General features: G+C 33.4%; 1 protein-coding gene and 1 long non-coding RNA gene across 2 annotated transcripts; one reads left to right on the top strand and one right to left on the bottom strand.

Moving 5' to 3' along the window:
* Positions 1-2,471: 2,471 nt before the first annotated feature.
* LOC125202738 (transcription factor HEC2-like) lies at positions 2,472-3,339 on the bottom strand. The gene has a single exon (XM_048101181.1). It carries the CDS (start codon positions 3,188-3,190, stop codon positions 2,633-2,635), a length of 558 nt encoding a protein of 185 aa, XP_047957138.1. The 5' UTR covers positions 3,191-3,339; the 3' UTR covers positions 2,472-2,632.
* Positions 3,340-7,913: 4,574 nt separating this feature from the next.
* LOC125201679 lies at positions 7,914-9,254 on the top strand. The gene is made up of 2 exons (XR_007172956.1): positions 7,914-8,039; positions 8,441-9,254. It is a non-coding gene; the product is annotated as an uncharacterized LOC125201679 (long non-coding RNA).
* The last annotated feature ends 3,492 nt before the right edge of the window (positions 9,255-12,746 follow it).

Raw genomic sequence — 12,746 nt, 5'->3', positions numbered from 1 at the left:
ATTCCACATTGGAAACCTATAGTTGCGTTTATTTTGTTAATTAGTTCTATAAACTTGTGTCTCACTTCTCTCGGAGTCATATACTACTACCAGACATAATAGCTCAGTGATATTTTTCGCCTTTGTAAAATCAAGAGACTAGAGTACGAATTTCAAACCTAACATGTTGAGTACGCTTCCCTTTGATAATTACATAGTCCAATAATTAAACTCAAAATAATAGAATGATTAATAAAATACTAATCCAATCTGATGTGGGAAGAAATGAATAACCACGTAGATGGGATTCACATGGCAAAGCAATTTCATTATGGATTATTCACGTGGACTTCTCGTGCTATCGCATTTAACATATCACGAATTATATAATACAATCAAATCATATGCATCAATAAATAAATACATACTAAAAGCTTTAATAAATAAAGTAAAATAAAATAATAGTGACTAATGTGGTTATAGCTAGATCACCAGGTTTGATTGGGATTGAATAATCTTATTTCTGTACTTTGGAAAAGAACATTCGAAAATTAAAATTAATTCTATTGTCAGTTTCTTTTAATATATTAGGTACAAATAATTATTCATCATTTTCTGCTACTGGGTATGCAGCTGTAAATGTAATTTGGGTTTGCGTTGAGACCAACAAATTCAGTTGGTTGGTTATAAAAAAATATACTCCCTCCGTCCACATAATTTTACCCAATATTCCATTTTGGATCGTCCCACATAATTTTACACATTTCACTTTTAATATTTTTGATAGTGGACCACATATTCCACTAACTCATTCCTACTCACATTTTATTATAAAACTAATTCATTAAAAGTAGGACCCACATCCCACCTACTATTTCAACTCACTTTTCATTACATTTCTTAAAACTCGTGCCTAGTCAAAGTGTGTAAAATTATATGGGATGGAGGGAGTACTTCATATTAGAAGATTTATTTGCTTCTAATATAATATTTTTTTTTATTCTCTTCTTTCCTATACTATGTTTTGTTGACAACTTGGTAAGTATTTAACTACTATGCAAAACTAGATCTTAATACAAAAATGTAGAACGAAATCATACGGAGGTCATGTAGGTTATTATTAGTGTATTTTTAGGTCATTTTAATAATAGATGACCTAAAATGAACTAAAAATGACATCAAATCCAGATTTTGTAAAATGAATTAAAATTGATTATAATGATCATTAGATCACCTAATTTTATGGCCAAAATTTGGGTTGTATTTTTGGATATAGATGCATTTTTATTTGGATCATCTCCTTACGTGTATTTTAAAATGATCTAAAATGATTAAAACTATTTCATTAATTTTCCATTTACTGTATATATCACCTTTCTTTTATGCTTGTCCCGGTTTCAAGGTCATTTATTTTACAACTCATTCACCGGTCAAATTAAAAAGTACAAAAAAATACAACTAGATTATTTTATTTAAAAAAATATATCATCTGCAACACAAAAATCCGAAATTTACGAATCACGAGGGAGCTACCTAATTAATGTTGGACTTGGAGGGACCTCAATTTGAAAAATCCTCAAATCTTTTTCGTAATTATATAGTGCTTCATGAAATGATGTTTTCTGCACCAAGAGGGTGACCCTTTGCCCCTTGGAATTGATACATTTATATTTTAAAATGGGCCTACTAGTTTCTAATTTATGGGGCATCATTTTTGCTACATGACATTTTATGCCATCGAAAATTCGAAATTCCCCTACCAAATTGGCCCCTATTTTACTTACATATAAATTACAATTTCATAACGGTTTTTCTTGCTATGATTTTTTTGGTTTCTTATTAAGTTTTTACAAATTGGGAAATTTTGCATTTATAAGTTCACATGAAAGTGAGTGTATACATATGTGAAGTGTAAATATAGTTCTAGCTAGATGGTTCCATTTACCATTTACATATATCCAATCACTAACTAAATTACTTGCAATTGATTTGATGATTATAAGTCTAGTAAAATTACCATGTACAACATGATAATTAATAAATATCATCATGTTATTCACATACATATGTGTGTTGGTCCAACATGTGACTAATAGTTGAATATATTCATAACTTTTAACTTTGAAATGTAGCAAATAAGATTCATCCTACCTTTCTCTCTACATTTTGTACAAGACACTTTGTAAATCGAACAAGCCTTCTACTTCATCGATGATTGATTAGGTATACTTCTACTTACGTAATCATTCATATTCAACAAATATAGCACGCAAATAATTAAGAATGGTTCTTAGTTTGATATACATGTTAAGATAACACAATAATGTAAGATGGACTTTAAGATAAAAATCATGGATAGATGCTAGCCCACATGCATTTTTCATCTGATGGATTAACTGGACAAATGAATTAAATCTATCCAGTGTGTGTGTCTCTGTGTGTGTGAGACAGAGAGATAATATAAAGATTATGGTTATATTGAAACATGTTATTCTATTTAGAAAAGCATGCATGACATGATTAGCCAATCATAATTATACACATCATCCACTCTTCCCTTTTCATAAACTCATATATAATCAACCAATTAACCACTTTAATCAAATCAAATTTTATCATCAAATATTAATCAACACCATATCCAATCCCCCTATCAACGGTACCCCTCCGCCGCCGCCGGATAATAGCTCCCGCTCGACATCGCCACGGGGAACCCGAGCCCGGTGTCCTCGGGCCGGGGCGGGGCGGAGGCGACCCGCTCAAGCGACTGCACCTGGCTCTTCAAGAACTTGACGTAGTGGATGGCCTCGTCGAGCATCGAGGCCGTGTCCATCTTCGTCCCGCCGGGCACCAGCCGCTGCAGGATCCGGATCCGCTCGCTTATCCTCTCGCGGCGGTGGCGCGCCGCCACGCTCTGCGGGTCCGTCGAGATCCTCACGTTCTTCCTCCTCGGCCGCTTCACCGACTCCGGGTCCACGTGGACCGGCTGCATCGCCGCGATCCGGAATATCATCTCCCTCATCGCCGCCACAGAGCTCGGCGGCGGAGGGAACGCCGCCGCCGCCGCCGGCGACGGATCTTGGTACGATTGGACGTCGAAGTTTTCAAAGTCATCGGTGTTGTTGTTGATAGTGTTGTCGCTGTCGTCGTCGTCGAAGGCGGCGGCGAAATCGGGGTGGTTTTGCATCAATTCCATGAAGCCGATGTCCATGGCTGCCGCGGAAGGTTTTGTGGTGACTTGACGAAAATGGGCTTGGGGAAAGGGTGGATTTGGGTAAGGAAACGCGGGGAGAGGAGGAAAGGAGAGGGGTAGGATGGGAAAGTGAAAAAAGGGAGTGTGGAGAAAATAGTGATGTTATGTGAAGGGAGGTATATATAACAACTCAGATCCTTTCTATATAATAAAACATCTTTTTTTTTTCAATAAATGAGAAACGCATAAACCAATATGAGTTCATGAATACTTTCTAACCGCTATAAATTTGTTATGATCCAATCTTATAATCAACCACAGTTCAATCGTACATATGAGAAAAACTGAAGAAACATTGATTTACGTGGTTTGATTGTAAAAAATATTAAATTTGGAGAGGATCCGATTCAAAGAGAACGTCAATTGCGAAAATACTAGAGTGTAAAAACATTGATTTAATGTTAAGTGGATATTCTTTCTTTCACTTGTTTCATTATACTACTATCTATGCAAAGTCACACTTTACAAGACAAAAATCGCATAATAAAATGATTTTAGAGACTGATATAGTATTTATTAATCAAATAATATGATTATCTCTTGTTAATAATGATAATGGGGAGATGAATTAGATGGTTTGTTACTCTGATGAGATCAATCAACAAAATCTTGTGGTTAATGTGTTTTATATTAGTACTACTATTTATTTATGGATTGGTGATATGTTACATTGTTACTTATGTATTGTCACTGCATACGTACGTAGATCAAATTAAATATTGATAACTAAAAGAAAATGATAGTAGAAATTGGGGCACAATGGAAATGACAGAGATCTAATTTGAGTGGAAACTTTGGCTTAAAATTTACTTTATTTAAAGAAGTTTAATAGCCCCACTGCACATGTTACAAGTCAGAAAACTGTGTAAATGAGCCCCACCTCTTGCTTCTAATTTTATTACTAACTTATAGCATATTTTTAAAAATTCACGTTTTATTATTCTATTCAATTCTATATAATATAATATGTAATCTATGTTTCAAGGAGACACGGCTCTTCTTCTTCTTGCAGTGTTAAATTTTGATATTTATAGTATTATGTAAATTGCCAAAAATCATAAAAAATTGGTGGAATTTTGTGAACAATTATAAAAATCAGCTAGAACAAACCGTGAAGTCTAAATTTATTTATAACCAAAATTGTCACGAAATTATAGTATGATACTATAATGATTCACCAGTATTATATAATGCTATAATAATGATTCACCAGTATAATAGTATAACTCTGACAATTTTAGCTAGAGAAATTATTAAATTGAGTACTCGTATATTACATGCAAGTCCAACAAATGCGATTTTGACAATTTTAGTTTGAAAGTGAATCCTGATTTTGAAAATATTGCTACCTTTAGCCTCATAATATGACTTTGTGCAATTTTAGCTTAACAAAAGAAAATTTTGAAGATAATCATAGAGTTTCATTATCATGCTTAAAATATGTGTCTACTTCAAATACAAAACGACATAGTTTCTATCAACAATGGCAGGTGTGTGTCATATTTGGTGTCCAATTGTATTTTTCGATTTGATATAATCACAAATCTGATATTGAGAACAGCAATAAATACATTCTTTGAATATGTACAATATGCAAGATTGAGGCAAATATGGGTGCGAATATACTATTTCTTTAGGCGTTGAACTTTATTGGTTATAATCTTTTTTATATAATATTTAAATAATGGATCTTGATTTCATACCCTCACAAAGATTTGAAAATTAGGTTGGACGTAAAATCATGCCCTCTCTCTCATTAAATATAAAAACTTGTTTTTTTTTCTATTGCTATTACGTGAGTTAATAAAAAGTAAATAAAGTAAAAAAAAAGTTTATAGAAATAATGGTATTTCTAGATATTTAAAAAATAATAACACTGTATTTTATTTTTAATGAAATAATCTAAAAGAAAAAAACATTTGAATTCTAATGGAACTTTCATTTTTAATGGAACTGATGATATATATAACATGAATATATTTTCTTGGGGATTGGCACACTATTCGAGGTGGATTAGATTATGATGGTTCAAATATTTATATGATATCATGGGTATAATAGCGATTTGACATAGTTCCAAATTAGATTTAAAAATCAAAGAAAAACATTTATAATTTTTAAATAATTGCTAAATTTGTTATCTCCCGCATACATTGCACATGTCCTTCACATGCTACACGGCTAAATTCTATAAATAGGTGATTCTGGAAAACTGCTTGCATAGATAGGTGGTTTTTTTTTCTGTTTCTATCAATGGGTGTTACGCATTCTAAGAATGCGTGTTTGAATACGCATTCTTAGAAGTCTTCAACTGTAGTTTGATATCAAATTTAGTTTCTAACTCAATCCGCGTAGGATTCTTCTCATCCCAAAACCAACTGCTAGATTCAGAATCATCATGGTTACTTTCATAGTAATTACTTTCTGTCGTCGGTAGAGTACGAAAATAATGTAACCCTAGATGCTCATACTCCTGCTCACTTCGCTCTTCAGGGACTAATGGGACATACCTACGAGGCACATTCAATGTCTTATCATCAGATGCATCTTGGGTTGCTTCTGAATCTTCACTCAGTTCAGGTGGGGTTGTTGATTTTTCTGAGACAGAGTCTTCAGAATCAGAATCGTCACTAACTTCATTATGGGAAGGTAGTCCACCTTCCCCAAAACCAGACCCAGCATCCCCAAAATTGGTCGCCCCGTGACTAACTTCATTATGTCCAAATGGACCATCATCATATTGTACTCTATTTTGAACTTGTCGTTGTTGTGCTAACTTAGCTTGATAGTCTACAAATAACTCAATTTGACCTGAATAGTTGTTGCAAACATATCCCTCGTATATGCATCGCAAAGTCGAACGCCCACAAAGTTATATCCATGACCCACTTGAATTGCACGCTTCCATGTCAGACTAATCATATACTCATTAACATTGATTCCAATGTAATCACATATTTTGTTAACCAACTCATTGTATGGAACAAACTTATCTAAAACAAGGTATGCATTTGCCACGGGTGGCTCATAAGACAAACCAATTCCTCCAATTTATACTATTCTTCCATCCCAATATAAAAGGACACAAATAGATTCTGTGTCCATAATTCTGCAATACATACACAACTTTATCTTAAATTTTAAATAATTCAAAATAAACTATATGCCAAATCTTTAGAAATTAACAATTCAAAAGACAATACATACCAAATCTTAGTAGCCATTGAACATACAATTTATACCAATAACATAAAATTTTAACTTTTAACTACAAAACCTAAAATTACAATTTTCACCATAAACTATGAATATATGCTAAATGAAGAAGAAAAGCATGTAACTTACCTTGAGGGAGGAACAATTGGACGAATTTGGGCGATTTATGCAAGAATCGGACGACAAGGTAGCATTCTTGGAAGGGTTTCGCAAGAAGGAGTAGTTCAGAAGTGGCGGCGTCTGCGATTCTATTTTGTGCTGCACCAATTTTATTCACGTTAGACACGCATTCTAAGAATGCATATTTGAAATACGCATTCTAAGAATGCGTGTTTAGTTTGATTTTTCTTGTTCTATGAATATTCGCCTAAGTTACGCATTCTAAGAATGCGTATTCAAACACGCATTCTTAGAATGCGTAACACCCATTGATAGAAACAGAAAAAAAAAACACCTATCCATGGAAGCAGTTTTCCAGAATCACCTATTTATAGAATTTAGCCCATGCTACACAGTGAAATATTTGAAATATGCATTCTAAGAATGCGTGTTTAGTTTGATTTTTCTTGTTTTATGAATATTCGCCTAAGTTACGCATTCTAAGAATGTATTCAAGAATGCGTAACACCCATTGATAGAAACAAAAAAAAAAAAAAAAAAAAAAAAACCACCTATCCATGGAAACAGTTTTCCAGAATTACCTATTTATAGAATTTAGGCCATGCTAGACAGTGAAGCTATGTGTGCACAAACACACATAATACACGCATTAGTTACATAACGTAATAAATAAAAATTCAAAAAAAGTATTGAACCAAAAATCATGTTAATTGTTTTAGCTATTAAAAAGAACTTGGAAATAAAATTGTATTTCAATTACTTCAATTTACCAACTACAAATTAAATAGGACTTTTTATCCGTTCAAATTACAGCACTCTAAGAGCATCCACAGTGCGCTGGCCAGACCACACTTGAGGTCCGACTCGGCCCTGCATGCGTTGGAGGTGGGAGAGGCCAGGGGTTGAATTTAATTTTAATTTTATAAATAATTTCCCAACTCTAAAAATAAAAACCAACACATTTCATTTTCATTTAATATTCTCGATTTACAAATTCCTGTTACAAGTGCGAAAAAAATAAATCCCGACTTTCCTAATTTCAATCTCAGTCCTAATGAGCAACATCATCTCAATAACGTAAAATGAAAATGAAAATGAAAATCCTAAATTTTAAATAACGTAAAAGATGAATCGGTAAACTAATTCATTTCGAATAACGGTTGGAGATGAGGTTATTTACTATCCAGTTGCCACCGTTACACAGTTTTCCTATTTCTGGTAATACGGCTGAAAAAAAATAGGGTTATAAAATTGGGCTTTTTTGGCAATAACTATATAGACCCATTTCAGAGATGTCATCGGCCCATGTAAGAAATTAGGTTAAGATTTTCTCTATATATAACAATCGAAATCATCAACTGTCACATAACAATACATAGCCGCAGATAAACGATGAGCACAAGCATACCTCCTTGTTCAATTGATCTGCTTCGTGGGAGACTTGTTGCAGCTAAATCATTGCTTGAATTCGGTAATTTTTTTCGATCTATTCCGTTTTTCTGTTTCTAATTTAGTTATATAATGGCAGTATATTTAATTTTGCTTATAACTTGTTAATTTAATTTAAAATGTTGTTGGTGTATGTTGTTCTTTATATGTTTGTTGAAATGCATCTTAGGGTGATTAATTGTTAAATGTCAGCAACTAATGTGTTTTATGAAATGCGTGATTAATTGTTGCGATTAATTATTATTGATAATGACTTATGTGTTTGATGAAATGCGTCTGAGGGGTAGTTAATTGATATAACTAGAGACTTGGATGTATGATGAAATGCATCTTATTGATGATTAGGTGTTGTGATTGATTGTTTTGTCCGTTTGAATTGTGTAGACCTTGCTTCTGATGTAATTGGTGTATGTAATTCTTTAGGTGTGAAGGTCCAGAGTGACATAAAGCTATTGAATTTGAGGCTGTGTGAACCTAATGATATTATGACTCTTGTTCCCATGGATAAGTTTCAGCTTACGATTGGGTTCATAGAGCTGATGTTATAAGACGGCTGGCGTAATGCTTGATGGGCTGCAAGGGTGGAAAGATGGATGAGGTCTTTTAGAACCGCTGATGTCGCTACTGCTCAGTGAATTTGAACCGCTTACGTTCTGCTTGAATCTGGAAAGAACAATTCTATATCTTTCATTTTTAATCGGCATAGTCTTTTAGAACCGCTGACGCCGCTACTGCTCAGTGAATTTGAGCCGCTGATGCTTTGCCTGAATCTGGAAAGAATAATTCTACATCTCTCATTTTTAATCGGCTTGTCTGGCCTCGAAGAAATCCTAACCTCCCGGAGATGGCGATCCTTCGAATTCAATCGCTGTCGGTGTTGTTTACTCTGTATGGTTGAGATGAAACACGAGGTACCTCACTATAAGATTCGCTAAGGTTTTTTTTCACTAATGCCATACAAAGATATCACATTGCGCCATTTACTCTCACTCAAAGGTCTCTAGCCGAGTGTCATATTGGGCTTATAGATATGTGATGTAGTTGTAAGTATAGTAAATTGAAATCTTCACGACCACAAACTAATGGACTCTCTGTGAAGGCTTTAATTGTAGTACTTAAAATATACTTATTCTTTTTCTTAATAATTAAGTCGTATTCCTTTTTGAGTTTTCGTATTGTAATTGAGATATTTCTTTTATCTTTCTTATTGTATTACTACTTTATTCTTTGTTAGTCACTAATTGCTTTTTATTTTCTCTTCATTTAATTCACTTTAACATTTCTTTCAAATCTTCTTACTTAAAAAAATATTTGTATTACAAAAGGGATGTGCAAAGGATGTAGAGCTTATCAATTTACATGCCTACTATTACTAAAATTGAACTTTTTTAGAGAATTTTGACAATAATAACATTTTACTAAAATTGAGCAACAAATTTCTCTTAAACACCAACAATAATGCAATTTCAGTTCTAAATTGTGGTCATTATAATTTTTAGCAAAAACGATATCAAATTTGAGTTTTACTACCAAAGTCCGACAATCATTTTAAAACACCTATGTTTTTACTCCCCCAACTAAAAAACAGAGATAAAAAGATATCCTTTAAATACTTAGTTTAAAGACCAATTTTTCACATGCTATATCTCTATTATTATTGTGGTCGAATTCGTATTATACTCAAATGGTATAAAAGAATGTTTGGATTTAAAATTAATTTTCTACTATTTTAATTCAATAATCATAATAAATATTTATATTCTAAATAATTACAAAATTTTGGCATAACTCAAACATTGCGGATTTGGATCTCCTGCCGTGCAATCAGCCACAACAGGGAATGTTGCTACACACAAGACATAATTTTATATAAAAAATTATTAATATTTTAATGTTACAATTTATAAATATAATATTGGTATGTTTGTAACAACATCCCCTAACGTGGTTGATTGCATAGCAGGGATCCAAACCCAAACATTGCACATACAACACACATGCACACACTATACATTGCACAATCAATTCACAAACACACGTAATACACACAATTATGCATTGCACACAACACATATACTCAACCCAAGTAAAAAATCATGTAAAGTCGCATAGTATAAATAAATAAAAATTTAAAAACTATTCAATTAAAAGTCCCTGTCAATTTTTTGTTAACTTTTTATTTGTTTTGAATTAGAATACTTGCGTAGGGAAATATGTGTGTTCAAAGTAGGGGTGAGCAAAATAACCGAAAACCGAATATCCAAACCGAACCAAACCGAAATTTTAAAATTCGGTTCGGTTTTTCGGTTCGGTTCGGTTTTAAAAATACAAAAATTTTGGTTTTTCGGTTCGGTTCGGTTTGGGCGGAAAAAAAACCGAAAAACCGAATTATATTTTAAATATATTATTATATATTTTTATCCTATTAATTTAGTATATTATATCATATATATAATATATATTCTTCTAATATATTTTTATATAATAAATATTATATATATATTATTAATTTTATATTATATATATTTATATTCTATTAGTATATATAAAATAAAATAAATTAGATATATTAAAATATACTTTTTTTCGGTTTTTCGGTTTTGTTTTGAAATTTCGGTTTTTTCGGTTTGGTTCGGTTTTTTAAGTTCAATTTTCGGTTTTTCGATTTTCGGTTCGGTTCGGTTTCAATTTTAGCCTAAATTCGGTTTTTCGGGTTCGGTTCGGTTTGGGCGAAAAACCGAACCGAAACCCGAATGCACACCCCTAGTTCAAAGAGTTCAGTTCAAACTTAGTTATTTAATGTTGAACGGAAGGTAGATTTTTTAATTTCTTTTCATAAATCAAAATATTAGTTAGAAGTGTAAATAAGAATAAAATATAAACCTTTCATCTTTATTTCTAGCTCTACATTAAAAAAAAAGTCTTTTATTTAGGTTTAAACTTTCAAACGAAAAAATAAATGACACATAAATTAGAGATAGGCGATAACGCAGTTTTCCTATTTACGGCAATTTTAGATGACGGCTGAGAAAAAAAAAAAAAGGTAATTCAATTGGGCTTTTTTTTTGGCAGTAACTATAAAATCCATTTCAGAGCTGTCAAAGGCCCATGTTAGAAATTAGGTTAAGATTTTTTTATTTTTATTTTTTATATAAAGCAATTGAAATCATATGTATTTTATACTAACAAATTATCTCCGATGATAACGATGAGAATAAACACACCTCCTTGTTCAATTGATCTGATTCGTGGGAGACGAATTGCAGCTAAATCTTCGCTTGATTTTGGTAAATTTCTTCGATCCAATCCTTTATTTCATTCGAATTTAATAATTTTAGATTTCATGTTTGTTTCTTTATTTGAATTATGCTTTTAACTTGTTTATGATTTGATGAGAATGCTGACTCTTGGTAATTTTATTGAACTGTAATTGGTGTCTGAATTATATGTTTGGTGAAATGCATTTTAGTTGCAATAAAATGTTATGGCTAATTATTATTCCATTTTCAACATTCTAATCGAAGGTGTTTCTTTAGATGTGAAGGTCGTGAGCGACGTGAAGCCATTGAATTTGAGACTGTGTGAACCTAATGATATTATACTTCTTATCACCATATAAGTAGTCTACCGTTTTACTTGACGGGCTATAAGGATTGGAAGGTGGATGAGATCTTTCAGGTCCGATAAGAGATGATCAACAAAGATATTTTACCTGATCCTCTTCCATGTAGCTCTTCTCTTTGGGCGTATCGAGGAACGAGGGAGACTTATCGGCCGAGTTTGTTGCAAACATGAAAAACACTATCCCGTCGACAAACTATTTTTGCCCGAGTTCTTACCTTGGCTGACTTTGGTGCCGTGTTTGACACGACATGTCCGGCACTTCCAAGGCATGTGTCATCCGGAATTCAATGTTGCGGCTGTGCCATCGAGGGATCTCGAATTTTATATTTGCACGCTCCGTCAGTGGGAGCATAAACAATACCGGGATCTTCCTTTTACACAACCTTAGTTGACTACCGTAATGAACTGGCCCCACAACATGCTGAAGATGCAGACGAATTTGAGGATAAACAAGTAATCGAGCATGAGGCCGTAGCAAGGAACGGAGATGAAAGAGGATTAGAGATGGTCCCGGGTTACGAGGATGACTATGAAGAGGACCCTGAAGAGGTACCCGAGGAGGACCTTGGAGGGAAATCCCGAATAACTCGATATGCTCCCGAGTTAGTGGATACATATGAGAAAATGACAGAAAAATTTCGTTTGGTCGTTTGGCTTGCGCACTAGATGTGGAAGAAGCACTGCCTAAGAAGAGGACAGTAGCAAACACTACACAAGCGCCACTTCAACAACATAATTTTAGAGACTATAGTAAATGGGATGGGGATCGGACTCCATATGATAACAAGAGGCAACAACTTAATCAGAAACCCACCACAGTATGGAGGAAGACAGAATGCTCCCTATCATATGGGTGATTTTCGGCTTAGGCCCCTCAATATGTAAGTGCTTCAAGAATCAATTTGGGGAGTGCAGAGAAAAGAGTAATAAATGTTATACTTGTGGTGGAAATGGTCACTTCTCAGGAGAATGCCCGAGTAAGAATGTTGGAATGGGAGCAAGACAGAACAATCAAGTTCCGTCCGCAACTGCGGGCACTACAAGCCGTGTTGTAATTTTATCGGGCTTTTGAGTCTGACTCTAACAGGTTGTTGGTTAATCGGGT

The sequence above is a fragment of the Salvia hispanica genome, chromosome 1 (assembly GCF_023119035.1).
Source record: "Salvia hispanica cultivar TCC Black 2014 chromosome 1, UniMelb_Shisp_WGS_1.0, whole genome shotgun sequence".
Taxonomy (NCBI): domain Eukaryota; kingdom Viridiplantae; phylum Streptophyta; class Magnoliopsida; order Lamiales; family Lamiaceae; genus Salvia; species Salvia hispanica.
The sequence above is the reverse complement of the archived record's forward strand: the minus strand, read 5'-3'. Positions and strand labels throughout refer to the sequence as shown.

Bases quoted from the DNA above. Each gene is read 5' to 3' on its own strand.
- LOC125202738 (XM_048101181.1), bottom strand. From the start codon at position 3,190: ATGGACATCGGCTTCATGGAATTGATGCAAAACCACCCCGATTTCGCC.